Source organism: Erythrolamprus reginae, chromosome Z (genome assembly GCF_031021105.1).
Source record: "Erythrolamprus reginae isolate rEryReg1 chromosome Z, rEryReg1.hap1, whole genome shotgun sequence".
Lineage (NCBI taxonomy): Eukaryota > Metazoa > Chordata > Lepidosauria > Squamata > Dipsadidae > Erythrolamprus > Erythrolamprus reginae.
Window position 1 is genome coordinate 151659080 of NC_091963.1, and position 15671 is coordinate 151674750.

The 15671-nt window shown below is 44.2% G+C and overlaps 2 protein-coding genes across 3 annotated transcripts in view; one reads left to right on the top strand and one right to left on the bottom strand.

The window, feature by feature from the left end:
- The window catches only part of ZCWPW1 (zinc finger CW-type and PWWP domain containing 1), a 47304-nt gene extending 32837 nt beyond the window's left edge, over positions 1-14467 (bottom strand). Inside the window, exons 1-4 of one of the 2 annotated variants that reach the window (XM_070767350.1) lie at positions 14038-14466; positions 8281-8341; positions 3104-3327; positions 1825-1903 (exon numbers count right to left, since the gene is read on the bottom strand). In XM_070767350.1, the coding sequence (XP_070623451.1) occupies positions 1825-1903; positions 3104-3316 (292 nt within the window). In that variant the 5' untranslated portion in view covers positions 3317-3327; positions 8281-8341; positions 14038-14466. Of the gene's footprint in view, positions 1-1824; positions 1904-3103; positions 3328-8280; positions 8342-14037 lie in introns of both variants that reach the window. The other variant, XM_070767351.1, reaches the window with a different exon arrangement.
- The window catches only part of LOC139175949 (asialoglycoprotein receptor 1-like), a 579489-nt gene that overhangs the window by 312841 nt on the left and 250977 nt on the right, over positions 1-15671 (top strand). The window lies entirely within an intron of this gene.

The window sequence follows — 15671 nt, forward strand, 5'->3', positions numbered from 1 at the left end:
GGGTGAGCTTTTCTATCTTCCCCCTCCCTCCCCAGGGTGGGAAAAAAAGAGGGACATTTTTCAGATGGAGTGAGAGGCGGGACAAATGATCAACACCTGGTCACCTTATTCCAACTGCCAATTCCAGCGCAGGGGTCAGACCTCTGCGCTGGAATTGGAAACTCGTGGGCAGACATCTCAAATCTCCTGCGCTATAGCGCACAACTCACGTTAGAGGGAACACTGACTAGGACACAGGTAGTTCTTGACTTACAACCACAATGGAGCCCGAAATAGAGCCGTGGTGGCGCAGTGGTTAGAGTGCAGCACTGCAGGCTACTTCAGCTAACTGTTAGCTGTAATTCCCAGTTGTACATCTCCACCCCATGTCCAGTCAACGAAGCAGTGGAAGTGATGTGCCGGTGCCTGGAGGCTGTTGGGGTCTGGATGGGTGTCAACAAACTCAAACTCAACCCAGACAAGACGGAGTGGCTGTGGGTTTTGCCTCCCAAGGACAATTCTATCTGTCCATCCATTACCCTGGGGGGAGAATTATTGACCCCCTCAGAGAGGGTCCGCAATTTGGGCGTCCTCCTCGATCCACAGCTCACATTAGAGAAACACCTTTCAGCTGTGGCGAGGGGGGCGTTTGCCCAGGTCCGCCTGGTGCACCAGTTGCGGCCCTATTTGGAACGGGAGTCACTGCTCACAGTCACTCATGCCCTCATCACCTCGAGGCTCGACTACTGTAACGCTCTCTACATGGGGCGACCTTTGAAGAGTGTTCAGAAACTTCAGATCGTGCAGAATGCAGCTGCGAGAGCAATCATGGGCTTTTTCAAAAATGCCCATGTTACACCAACACTCCGCAGTCTGCATTGGTTGCCGATCAGTTTCCGGTCACAATTCAAAGTGTTGGTTATGACCTATAAAGCCCTTCATGGCATCGGACCAGAATATCTTCGGGACCGCCTCCTGCCGCACGAATCCCAGCGACCGGTTAGGTCCCACAGAGTCGGCCTTCTTCGGGTCCCGTCGACCAAACAATGCCGTCTGGCGGGACCCAGGGGAAGAGCCTTCTCTGTGGGGGCCCCGACCCTCTGGAACCAGCTCCCCCCTGAGATTAGGATTCCCCCACCCTCCCTGCCTTTCGTAAACTCCTTAAGACCCACCTCTGCCGTCAGGCATGGGGGAACTAAACATCTCCCCCTTGCCCATGTTGTTTTGCCATTTGATTGATTGACTGTGTGTCTGTTTTATATACATTGGGATTGTTTTATGAATTTATTAATTTTAAATTGTAATTAGATTGGTGGGCATTGGATTTGTTATGTACTGTTTTTTATTATTGTTGTGAGCCGCCCCGAGTTTGCGGAGAGGGGCGGCATATAAATCCAATAAATCTAAATCTAATCTAATCTGTAATTCAGCAGTTCAAATCTCACCACCACTCAAGGTCAACTCAGCCTTCCGTCCTTCCGAGGTGGGTCAAATGAGGACCCAGATTGTTGGGGGCAAATATGCCAATTCGGTAAACTACTTAGAGAGGGCAGTAAAAGCACTAGGGAGTGATCCATAAGTCTAAATACTATTGCTATTGCTAATTTCCATGGCTGAGACAGTTTTTAAATGAGTTTTGCCCCATTTTTATGACCTTTCTTGTCACAGTTGTATAGTGAATACCTACAATTGTTGAGTTACAGGGTTGTTAACTGAACCTGATTTCCAGTTGACATTGCAGGCAGAAGGTAGCCAAAGGGGGTCACGTGACCCCAGGACACTGAGACCGTCACAAACAGGAGTCGGTTACCAAAGTGTCCGAATTTTTGCTCAAGTTCAACAAACCTGTGCATTCCCAGGGAGATATTTGAAGTACCCTTTGGACAATCTCTTCAAATTGTGCGTCAGTGAGACACCCCTTTTCCTGTGAAAAGATGAAAAGAGATGGGTGGGAGTAGCTGCACAGCGTATGATAACTATAAAAACTGGTGGGCACCGGAGTGGGGGTTATTTTTAAAAAAATTAGCTCGAAATCATTTCTGGATCTAAAAAACAGCTCCAGCCCTTATTTCATGTGTGCTTGTTCTGGAATTGCCTTGTAAGTTTTTCAACACAACTAAAAGTGCTGGCCTTTTGCATTGACATCTCCAACAAGCCTCCCCAGCTCACACCTTCCAGGTGCATTGGAGTTTAGCTTGCGTTATGCCAGACTTAATATTATACATATTTGCTAGTCCTTTAAAGTGCCTCAATAGCATTTGGTTTTGATCTAGAAAGTTTTGAATATTTTCTAGATGAATTTCTATTCCATTCCTTCCACAAAAAAAGGAGAACAAATATTTAAATGTATTGAATGAGTGCAGTACTGCAGGCCACTAAAGCTGACTGCTAAATCCGCAGGTCAGCGGTTCAAATCTCACCACCAGCTCAGGGTTAACTCAGCCTTCCCTCCTTCCGAGGTGGGTCAAATGAGGACCTGGATTGTGGGGGCCATAGGCTGGAGGCTCTGTTAAAAAGTGCTATTGCTAACATGTTGTAAGCCGCCCTGAGTCTAAGGAGAAGGGTGGCATTAAAAAAATCAAATAAATTAATAAACCTCAGTGAAGGGAAAGTTTCTATCGACTGTACACTCCACATTTCCCAATCTTCACCTATAGGAAAAGAAAACTAGGAAATATTTACCGTATATACTCGAGTATAAGCCGACCCGAGTATAAGCCGAGGAACCAGTTTTTGCCACAAAGCTCGGCTTATACTCGAGTATATACGGTATGTGATGCTCCAGAGAGCATCTACGGACAAAAGCAATAATTTTGCAATCACTTTGTGTTGTGCCAAAAAAGAGAGTTTTTTTATAAACAGATGTCAGGAATTTTAGTATCAATCCTTTGGGTGGCATTCTGTGATTTTATATTGTCTAATTCTACACTGTTTTTCCTTTCTAAACTGTCCTGTGATTTTCCAACTAAGAGCTGATATATAAACCAAATACAGGGGGAAAAAAAGAAAATTAAAATATTAATCGTCCGCCCTAATTTTTCAAAGAGAAGCTGGTGATGTGAGAGCCCAGGATTCCCATTTTTCCGGTTCTGAAACTCTCAAGGAAATCTACTGTCCCACCTACCTTCTCAACCGCTTCCAAATTCTTCTTGCACTCAGATTTCTTTTCTACGTTAGCCGTGCTGCTCTTTTTCTGTCTTTTACTTTGCACTGGTGATGTATTTGTGGATCTGACTGTCACTCCATGTTCTGGTTTTCTGTGAAGCTTTAATTCACCCTTTCCAAAGGGTACACGGTAGGACTTCACCACAGGAGGGGCAAAGACTTTTCTAGACATTTTGTTGAATTCTGGAATGACAGAAGCCACGTCTTTATTACTAGTTATAAATAATGCAATGCAATAAGAAAAAGAAGGAAGGAAGGAAGGAAGGAAGGAAGGAAGGAAGGAAGGAAGGAAGGAAGGAAGGAAGGAAGGTTGATTCAAACCTAACTTACACCTGGAGTAATTTTATACAAGCTAAAATATTGTATACAGTACTGTTATTTTGGTCTATGACGCCTCCTTTTATTTCATTTGGAGACTGCAGTAAGAGACCAATTTCTATTTTCAGTAGAAACTCTGGGAACAACCTTTGTTTTCTCTTTTTTGAAAGAAGACAAATTTGCAATGTTAGGGCTCTGACTTTTACCAGCTGTTTTGCCTTTTTCCTTAACTTTTTTATTTTATTTTTATTTATTTATTTATTTTGTCCAATACACAATGATAGTTTTAGTGGGTATGTATGTATGTATGTATGTATGTATGTATGTATGTATGTATGTATGTGTATATATATATATATATATATATATATATATATATATATATATATATATATATGAGATGGTCTTGGTATATTCGGGTTTCTTCCCATGTAGGAAACCCGAATATACCAAGACCGTCATACCTGTACCCGTGAAAATCTACGAAAACAAATATATATATTTGTTTTCGTGGATTTTCACGGGTATATGTATGTAGATTGTTCTGAGTTCAGGTTTTGCCCCGCATGGACACTCAAAATATTACACGGGGCAAAACCCGAACTCAGAACAATCTACATATATATATGTGTGTGTGTGTGTGTGTGTGTGTGTGTGTGTGTGTGTTTTATGTCGGACAAGGCAGAGTCCACCGGATCAAATCCCAGTAAGGAAGGATGTGGTTAGCTGATGAGGCCAGAACAAGGCCGAAATGAGACCATCCTAGTCTCCCTTAATTTTAAAAAAATTCCAGCTAAAAAAACATTTGACATATATATATATATACATACATACACATACATACACATAGTAAAATACATGATGAAGGTTATAGAGGAGATACTCATAGTAAAATATATCTAAGAAAGAATAGAAAAGAAGATAAAGTAATAGAACGTATCAATGAAAGAATAGAAGAAGAGATATAGGAATAGAAGAAAGGTATAGGAGATATAGGAGAGCAATAGGACAGGGGACGGAAGGCACTCTAGTGCACTTGTACTCGCCCCTTCCTGACCTCTTAGGAATCTGGATAGGTCAACCGTGGATAGTCTAAGGGTAAAGTGTTGGGGGTTTGGGAATAACACTATGGAGTCCGGTAATGAGTTCCACGCTTCGAGAATACACACAAGGTAAGGTGAGGGGGGATATACATACAGGTAATCCTTGACTTACAACAGTTCATTTAGTGATTGTTCAAAGTCATAATGGCACTGAAAAAAGTGGCTTATGATTCGTTTTTCACAAATCACGACTGCTGTACCATCTTCAGGGTCACATGATCAAAATTGGCTACTGACTCTTAATTGTGACGGGTCACAGTGTCCCGGGGGCGAGGGGTGTCATCTGATTCCCTTTTATGACTTTCTGACAAGCCAAGTCAGCAGAGAAGACAGATTAACTTAACTGGGTTACTCACTTAATAACTACAGTGATTCACGTAGCAACTGTGGCACGAAAGATCGTAACATTGGGGGCAAAGCTCACGTAACAACCGTTTCGCTTAGCACTGAATTGTGATTGTAAGTTCTGGGTTGCCTGTTCTAGCTTGGCTCTTCGGGCTCTTATGAGAGTTGATTGAGGAAGGAACTGAGCCTTCTGGAAAGCACATCAGCATCCATTTGCTGGCCCCTATAGCTATAGGCACGACTTTGGGCGGCTTCCAACAAATAAGAACAATACATAAAAACAATATAAAAACTGTTCTGCCAGTTTGTCCCAACCGCCCGTAATTACAGGGTAATTAGTCCCAAACATTCACACACCACACGATAGAAGGAAAACCAAAAGTCTTTATCAATAGAAAAGCAGAAAAAACCCTCCCTTTTTAAATGTCAGAGAGGGGCGGCATACAAATCTAATAAATTATTATTATTATTATTATTATTATTATTATTATTATTATTATTATTATTTTCTCGTACATACAAGGCACAGGTTAAATGTAATCCAATTTCTTACCCAATAACTGGGAAATTGAGTCCAATTCCAAAGTCCAGAAATTCCACACACAGTCTTGAAAAGGGACAGCAAACCACGATCTTGACGAAACTATGAATCAGATAAACTTCCACGAGGCTAAACCAGCATGCTGCTCTTTTTATCTGTAGCACTAATTACAGCAGCCCCACCCAACCACAGGTGGCCTCACTTATCTCCTGTAATAATCCTTCAGTTGTTCTCTCCTATGCATCACTCTACGCATGCGTGGGTCCGTCATAAGTTCTTGTTCAGAATCCAGGGATGATAAGGACAATTGATCTCCTCCTGGGCTGTCTGCCAAATTCCCCTCTTCCCTGTCACTCACACCTCCTTGGTCAGAGGAGACTTCGTCGGCAGATTCTACTGGGAGCAAAACAGGCCTGTGGCATGTGGATGTTTCCCCCACATCCACCTCCACATTCCTTGGGGCAGGAGCTGGGCCAGAGCTAACCACAACAAAAAACATTAATAAAACAACATACATGCTCTCATTCAGATTCCTAGTAATCTAGCAAATGTCCGTCAAGTTGGACATTCGTGATGTGAGTTTTGCCCCATTTTACGACCTTTCTTGCCGCTGTTGTTAAGTGAGTCAGTGCAATTGATAACCTACTAACGCAGCTGTTAGGTAAATCTGCCTTCCCTATTAACTTTGCCTATCAGGAAGTCGCAAAAGGGACCTTGGGACACAGGATCGGTCATATATGTGAATCAGTGGCCAAGCATAGGAATTTTGATCACGTAACCATGGGGATGGTCACAAGTAGCAATAGCACTTTTATAGCACGTCAGGGTGCTTTCCATCTCTTTCTAAGCGGTGTACAGACAGTAAGCCTATTGTCCCCAACAATCTGGGTCCTCATTTGACATCCCTCGGAAGGATGGAAGGATGAGTCAACCTGGAGCCTACTGAGATTCGATCTGTCAAACTGCTGGCAGGCGGGGATCAGCAGAGGTAGCTTGCAGTACTGCACTCTAACCACTGCGCCACCAATGTTCTGTGAATGTCTTTAAAAAAATTAAACATGAAAAACTTTTTTCACTGCCTTGGTAACTTTGAACGGTCACTAAATGAACTGTCGTAAGTGGAAGACTCTTTGTATTAGGAAGAGGATGGTGCTAATCTATTAATTAAATATAAACCATTGCAACATACTCTACATAGGGCTACCCTTGAAGAGTGTTCAGAGACTGCACATAGTCAGGGATGCAGCCGGGCGAGCTGTCATGGGTGCACCTCAGTACACCCATATAACTCCTATGCTCCATGAGCTGCACTGGCTACCGATTGGTCTCCGGTTACAATTCAAGGAGTTGGTTATTATCTATAAAGTCCTACATGGCTTAGGGCCAGACTATTTACAGATGATCTCCTGCTGTATACTTCCCATAGACCAGGGTTGGCCTTCTCCGGATCCTGTCAACTAAGCAAAGCAAGTTGGCAGGGCCACAGGGGAAGGCCTTCTCTGTGGCCACCCCAGCTCTCTGGAACCAACTCCTCCTCGATGTCTGTACTGCTCCCACCCTGCTGGCCTTCCAAAAGGCTATGAAGACTTGGCTTTGCTGGCCGGCCTGGGGGCCATGAATAGTAAATATCTGTCTAGTCTGGAGGACAGAGGGGAAAGGGGGGACATGATCGAAACATTTAAATATGTTAAAGGTTTAAATAAGGTTCAGGAGGGAAGTGTTTTTAATAGGAAAGTGAACACAAGAACGGGACACAATCTGAAGTTAGTTGGGGGAAAGATCAGAAGCAACGTGAGAAAATATTATTTCACTGAAAGAGTAGTAGATCCTTGGAACAAACGTCCAGCAGATGTGGTTGGTCAATCCACAGAGACTGAATTTAAACATGCCTGGGATAAACATAGATCCATCCTAAGATAAAATACAGGAAATAGTATAAGGACAAACTAGATGGACGAGGTGGTCTTTTTCTGCAGTCAATCTTCTATGTTTCTAAATTCTATAGAATGATACATATGTTTTGATTGGATTGCTGAGTTGTGGGTTTCAACTGGGGTTATTGTTTTAATTTATACAGTGATACCTCGTCTTACGAACTTAATTGGTTCTGGCCCGGTAGGAAGTTCGTAAGGTGAAAAGTTCGTAAGACGAAACAATGTTTCCCATAGGAAACAATGTAACACCAATTAGTGCGTACAAGCAAAAAATCGCAAAAACGGCACTCTGCTGGGTGCCAACGCCCGGCTGTAACATTTTGAAACAGCTGGACGCTTCACGGCGTTCTCCCAAACGCCAAACCTGGAAATTCGGCAAAAGTTTCGGGTTCAGATTCAGGAGGCCGCCGACAAGCGCCGCCGCCCGGCTGTCACCTTTTGAAACAGCCGGGGGGCTTCTCAGCATTCTCCTGAATGCTGAACCCGGAAGTTCGGCAAAAGTTCGGATTCGGTGTTCAGGTTCGGGAGAATGCCGAGAAACGCCGCCGCCCGCCTGTCACCTTTGCAGAAGAGTTGTGGAGCTGTCGGCCGGTCGGGAGGCTCAAATGGAGGTGGGGAATCCCAATAGGGAATTCCAGGGGCGGAGCTTTGACGTCACGAAGACGTCCTTCCTGGAGTCCACGTTTCGGCTGGCCAGGATGTGTAATGCATCCAGTGTGTAATGCATGTGCCTAAGTCCCTAAAGCTAATAAAAGCTTTAGAAATAGTAAAAAAAAATAGTACAAACATGCAAAAATGTGTATTGGCAGACATAACGGAAAAGCCATCACAGAACCCCTGGCGATGTAGTTATTTTAATACCTAAAGAGCAGACCACAGGTTGATCATCACTTACAGTTCTTTTTGCTTGGGGTTGTCGTTGTTCACCCACCTGTCTTGGAAATTTTGCTTTAGGTCTGTTTTAGGAAAAATAAGAAAAAAGGCTATTTATGCACCTGCCATCCCACTAGCTGAACCTATGGGGAAATTCCCCCAGTTTTCCCTTTCGTTCACTCAATGCATGTAATACCACCACAATAAAATCTGTTAGTAAACATCATCTCTTTACCATATGGTGGTACATATCCAAGTATGTCACATCTGCACTGACAGAGAACTGTGACAGACTGACTAACATATTGGAAAAGTAAAGAGAAGATGGTTTTAGGAGCTGAATCTGGTGATCCCTGTTAGCAGAATAACCTTAAATTTCATGTCCCCACTTCTAATCCTCAGAATAACAGAGTTGGAAGGGTCCTTGTGGGTCATCTAATCCAACCCGCGTCCATCTTGTCCTCCTCCCACACATTTCCCATCACTGTCCTCCTAACGTCACTTGGATGGAAAAAGCCTAACATATTTTAACACACTGAGGCTGTCCTTTTGCGATGTCAGAATGGGGGGGGAGATAATACTTTATCACTAGTATAAATAAGGTCAGCTTAAGCCTGTCTCGCCCACCAACTAGACAGGAGAAGAAGGGGATACAGCAGAAAAAAAAGATATTGCAAGTTCCCTATTGATTGGTGCCATAATATGGTGCCCCATAAGGTATTCAGATCATCCAAGCAACAACCAAGCCAAAGTCATCAGATTCAGACAGCGGCAGAGTTTTATAAAAGGAATGTACAGTTTTCTATACCCTTCTTTCAAAGAATGATTTTCAAAACATTTCCTTTGAAAGAAAATATCCCCATAGGTTAGGATTTCTTTTGAAGAGATGGATAAGACTTATATAGTCAGATTGGCTTATTCTAAATCCTTGGAATTTGAGAGTCCAGAAGGACCCCTAAATTTCAGAGCAGCTCTTTCTAGGCTCATATTGCGTTATGTATCTAAGATGCCCTGCAGCCTGGATTGAGGGCACTCTCTCCACTTCTTTCAACATCTTTCATTTTAATCTTGTTCTTCATTCTGTTTTTATCTTTGTTCTTTTAGCTATAGTTTTTATAGTATCGTACATTTTTATAGATAGTCCTTACAATTGAGTCCAAAAGTTCTTGCTGTTGAGACATTCGTTGTGAGCTTTGTCTCATTTTATGACCTTTCTCGCCTCTGTTGTTAAGTGAATCTTGGCCTCCTCTTTGATTTTATTAATCAGGTCGCAAAATGGGATCATATGATTTTCAGATACTGCAATACTCATCAATATGAACCAGTTGCCCAGCATCTGAATTTTGATCACATGACCTTGGGGATGCTGTGAAAAAGAGTCATATCAATTTTCGTAGTGCCATTCTAATTTTTTTCACCCTCATCTTAACTTTAGGTCATTAAACAAACCGTTGTTAAGCCGAGGACCACCTGTATTGTAAACTGTCCAGAGTCACTTAGGTGAAATGGGTAGTGTATAAATCTGATAAATGAAAATTTAAAAATCTCCATAGTGGCATCACATCTGAAATCATGCCACTCGGTGGCTTCGTGTAGATTTTAAATGAAATAGGGCATTCTTGAGATTCGCAGCACATCACACTCAGGTTCAGCCTCTACATACACACACTCCAGAAGGGAGCAGAGCGATGCCCTCAAAGCCCAACCCTTGAAGGTGGTCCACAAAAACACCATGTCTGATGTTACTGAAGGCCTCGGGATTAGCAGCATTAGGTTTTCTTATTGAAGCTCTCCATGGATCACCAGATCCTGAATCCAGGCTGCTAAACTGATTCTTTGTTTCTTCTGGGACCTTTTGCAATTGTGATTTTCACTCCATTCTCAACAGCATTGCCTGTCCCCCATCCTTCTAAGTGTGAAAAGATTTCTCACTATTCCCAGAATTTATCTGCCCTCTATTGAATACCATGATCTGCCATCTAGCAGATGGAGAATAAATATTGGGACTTCTTCCCTCTTGGATGATTAGAGTAGATTCTGCAGAAATATTGAGACAGGAGTCTACGACGGTATGTTCTGAGCTGTGTGAAAACGGACACACATCTAAGTTAACATTTGACCCGCAAAATCTCTCCTAGTCACTGTTCATTTGTCCACAATTCTTTGGGCTCCAGACTCAGTAACCACATCCTGGCTTCTTTATTGCAACATGTTGTTGCATGCTGGTTTATGAATAACAGTTCTTGACTAGCTTCCTGTTTGTTTCTGGATTCAAAGTACAGTGTTCCTTTTTTTAAAAAATTAGTCATTACAGACTTGGGCTTCTATTTCCAAGGCTTGCAAATGGACTGGCCTTGCAGGTAATTCACATTCCGGACTTCCTTTTCCAGCTGCTCTTTGAAAATGAAGAGGATAGCTGTCAAAGATGGCCCCTTTGTTCTGAGATATTCCTTTAAGCACCCCAAGCCACTCTTCCCAAGACCCTTCTTAATTCAGCATGAGGCCCGTTGGATGCTTCTTCCAGGATACTCAAAATCAGGAGAGGGAGATGTTCCTCTCTCCTTCTGGGGTTCTCCTGCAAGTGGGATTTGCTACCAAAGTGGAAGTAGTTTTTAGGGCTGATAGGGCAGACCTGACCTCTAAGTGTCCTCCTTTAAAGCCATTCCATAGTGGTTTACCCCCACTTCTTGAGGTAATGAGCTCCACAGACTGAAAGGTTAAGGCAAATCCTGTTCCATCAGTCCAAGGGCCATCCCAGGCCAAATGCCTCTAAAGAGCTCCCAGGTAGTGGGACTTGCAAGCATCAAGCATCCCGACTTGGAATCAGCCCTGTGTTTCAAGGCAGATAGGACTACCCTCCATGAATTCCCCTGTAAAGTCATTCCAGATAGTGGTCAGTCACTGCATCTTGTCAGAGTGAATCCCAGACTGTGAGAAGCTAAAGTCCCCTATATACAATCCCTGCTTGGGCAGGGGATTAGAATAGAAAAAATCTCCAAAGTCTCAACTATGTTATTCTGTAAATGAACTCTTCCCCATCACCTAGATGCCTCCAAGGAACCCCCAAACGAAAAATGGAAATGTCCCCTACAATTCGGACTTTCAACCATCCGTTCCCAACCTGGAGATAGCTGCAAGTCTTCAAGGCTGATAAGAGTAGAACTGTCCTCCATGACTCTCTTTAAAGCCATTCCGAGTCTCCGGAGAGGGGCGGCATACAAATCTAATAATAATAATAACAATAATTCCAGACAATGGCCATCACCATGTCTTTACAGGAAGAACTTCAGATTGCGAGAAGCTAAAATGAATCCTTTCTCATCAACCCAAGGACCATTCTAGGCCAAATGTCTCCAAAGAGCTCCCAAAGAGATGTTCTCCTACAAGTAAGGATGTCATTTAGGCAAGAAAAACAAAATGCACAGGTACAGTATATGTGGTACCTTGCTCAGCAATAGTAACTGTGAGAGGAACCTAGTGGACAACCATTTAAATAGGAGCCAGCTGTGTGCAGCAGCTGCCAAAAAGCCAACACAGTTCTAGGCTGCATCAATAGAGGGATAGAATCAAGATCATGTGAAGTGTCAATACCACTTTATAAGGCCTTGGTAAGGCTACACTTGGAATACTGCAATCAGTTTTGGTCGCCACGATGCAAGGATATTGAGACTCTAGAAAAAGTGCAGAGAAGTGCAACAGAGCCGGGATGGCGCAGCAGGTAGAGTGCTGTACTGCAGGCCACTGAAGCTGACTGTAGATCTGAAGGTCAGCGGTTCAAATCTCATCACCGGCTCAAGGTTGACTCAGCCTTCCATCCTTCCGAGGTGGGTAAAATGAGGACCCGGATTGTGGGGGCAATAGGCTGGCTGTTCAAAAGTGCTATTGCTAACATGTTGTAAGCCGCCCTGAGTTTAAGGAAATAAACAAAGATGATTAGGGGACTGGAGGCTAAAATGAAGAACGGTTCCAATAACTTGACAGTTAGAATGGTTAATCCGTGGAACAGAAGTTTCCCCCAGAAGTTGTGAATGCTCCAACACTAGAAGTTTTTAAGAAGATGTGGGGTAACCATCTGTCTGAAGTAGTGTAGTGTTTCCTGCCTAAGTAGGGGGTTGGACTACAAGAGCTCCAAGGTCCCTTCCAACTCTGTTGTTATAATTATCATTAAGTTGGTCTTAGAGGCATCTGCTTTCAACCTGGAGACCCCACAAGTGATGCTGGGTCACCAGGCATGATAGAATAGACCTGTCCTTCACAAATCTCCCTATAAATCTACTCGAGAGTGGCCACTGCCATTTCTGACAGGAATTAAGCCCACATGATTGAGAAGCTACGGCGAGCTCTGTTTCTTCAACCCAACGATCATCCTAAGCCAGATGCCTCCAAAGAGCTCTTCCAAGGACAATGGAAATGTTCTCCTACAAGCGCTTCCAATCCGAAAGCAGTCCTAAGTATAGTTCCTTCTAAGCTGAGCAGTGAGCAATCGCTCACTTAAAAATAATCATCAACTCAGAGTTTTCCAAACCTGCCCAGAAGCCGAGAGGGAAAGAGTGAGAGGGAAGGAGAGGAAGAGAGAGAAACAGATAGAAAAAAGAGAGGGAGGAAAAGAAAAAGAATGGGAGTAAGGAAGAGAGAAAGAAAATCAAAATCTAGTTTGAAACTAGCTCAACTATTTAAGTGGCATTTTGATATTGATAGAGTTGCCCTATTATGAGCTCACTGTTATAGACACACAGTACAGTATTTTATTTTGAAATTCTCTGAGGCAAAACAGGGTGGGTTTTTTATTTATTTGTTTATTTATTATTTCTGTGCCGCCCAGTCCCAAAGGGACTGCCGCTCAGACACTATACTTTTCCGCCCCCCCCCCAAAAAAAAATTAGAGGGAACACTGGTCCTAAGTCTTTAAAACTGGTAGGGTAGACCTGTCCTCCATAAATCTCCTTTTAAAGCCGAGATTATGAGAGCAGTCACCAAGCAAATGGTGGAATGTCACAAACGTTAAGAGCTTGGCTCCTGGGAATTTTCATCAGGACGACTTTCTTAGTACTTCAAGGCACCTGGGGTCTTGGGTTTAAATGAAGAATATTCTATTTGAATGGGGGGGGGGGGTTAAGGAAAACTTTTTTGGTTGTTTTTCGCTACCATTTTGTCCCGCTTGTTCCAATTTCTAGCAATACTGTACTTTATCCCCTTCGTAAGATCTCTGAGTTGAACATCTCACAAAAAGGAAGATTATCGTGAGGCTACTAAAGGATCAAATGGATCTCTTTTTGGGGGGTGGGTGGGTGTTGCCCGAGGCCATTTTCGGAGCTTGGAACAAAAGGCTTGAGTGTTCCTAGTTTTCTGTTGGCTCAAATTCCTGACTGAATTTTGGTCACCTAAAGAGCTCATGTAAAGGTGAAATAAATTAAAAGTATAGGCAGGAAGGGACTCGTCATGAAGCAGCATCGAGAAAAAGACACATTTGCAACTGAACTGAAGAAACGTTGACAGGGAGGCTCATTTTGAGACTTAATTTTGTGCGGCCTCAGGGTTCCTCATTTTTTTCTCTGCTGCTTTTAACTGGCATTTCGTCGGCAAAGGAAATGGCGTGAAATTAAGAATTAAAGCCCTCTCCCGTGCGACGGAGGGGATTTTAATGCATCCACGAGAAAGCGAACCTGGCACTTCAATGCTTTTTCTGAGGTAAAAAAAAAAGCGCGGGGTAGACAGAAAGGCGCCGTATTTGTGCCATAAGGACAAACTTCGCTCGTTTGCTTTGAACCTTCAACATTACCTCAAATTTTTTCAAAAAGTTTAAAAAATTTTTTTTTGCTTCTCTCGCAAACTGAAGTAAAAGAGGGCGAAGTAGGACGCGCGGCCCCCTCTCCCCAGCGCGCAGGCGCGTTCTCTCCCTCAGTCTTGCATCTCCGCACATCCGGGTCTCGGCTGCCCTGGAAGGGGGCGCGTCTTAGCTCCTCTAGCACTGAGTCATGGAATGCCCAGGATCCGCTTGTTGCGCCGCAGGCTCGCGCGCCGCGCATGCGCGCACGAGCCCGACTGAGCGACGGGAACGACAAAACGGCTGTGCGCGGTGCAGTTACCATTTTGGCGCCGCGGTTGGGAAAAAATCCGCCCTTTTGCAACCTCTTTCATTGCGGAAAGGCGATTTGGCCGCCTGATGTTTGCAAATCGCTCGCTCCATCGAGACCAGGTGCACAGTTTTGATAGCCGGCGAGAGGTTTCGCTTCTCTGCGTCTAACTACGCTTGCAAAAGATCCCGAGCACAGCTAAGATTGCAAACATTGCAATGCAAAACGTTGCAATAACATATCAAAAAGGGGGGTGAGTTTGCACCAAGCGAGCCAGTCGGAACCCCAAAAACCTGGCTTGCAGGGAATACTCCAACGCCCGGAAGCGGCTTACGTTGTGGTTGCATTTTCTGGAGGCGAGCAAAGAGGGTGCAAATCACGCTAAAACATGCCCGGAAAGGAGCGCATGACTGTGGGCGTTTCCGACTACCATCTTCCACAGGATCATCAGCCTGTGCAAAACACGCGGTGTTGGCTGCGGATAATGGGGATTGTAGCCCAATGCGTGCACCCAGCCATGCCCTCCCAAAAAAATCAATCTGGAAATGCTGAATCTATGGGGGACGCGGGCGGATTTATTGCACGCACGCGCTTAAATTTGCTTTCTTAAAGGCGGAGGTGGTGGCCTCGCCTTTTGCGCATGCGCAGAGTATCCTAGATGCAGGGGGGAACTACAAGCACCAGGAGGCTTTGCTGGAAGTGAGATCACGTGACCCTCCCCAACTGCCCATATCAGGAGCCCTTTTGCGGCTGTTGTTGTTTACAGTGCCAGGCGGGGATTCTCCCGTGTAGTAAGGTTGACGATGCAAAACATCCGTTTCTGCAACCTACCAGCAAGTTTCTCCTTTAAGAGACGTGCAAGAATAAATTAACGCCCGCAAAGAGGACTAGAGACTTAATTGGTCCTGCTGCTACCTTTATATTCGACAATTGAGTATTTATTGTTTTAATCATTTCCATCCTTAATTTAAAGAAAATAGTAAACGTTTTCCTAGAAGGAATGCAAGCTTTGGACCGAAGTAATGCTGTCACCAGCACGTGATAAGCCCCGCCCTCAGCAAACAAGGACCCTCGCCCACACTGTAAATCCGAGAAAATGTTCTAGCCAATTGATTGGTTCAAGAAACAGCCCACCGCTTCCTCTAATTGGTCGAAAATGAGCAGAGGAGGCGGGAGCAAAGAAGGGGGAGGTGTCTTCTTAGAGAAGATTCCTGTTGGCTGCCCGTCCGCCCGTGTGTGGCGACGGCTGCGGCCACGGATTGGCCGACGCTCCCACAAAGGGGCGGGTCTCCCTCCGGCCGCGCCCTCCGCATATATAAGCCGCCGTCGCTGGGGGAGC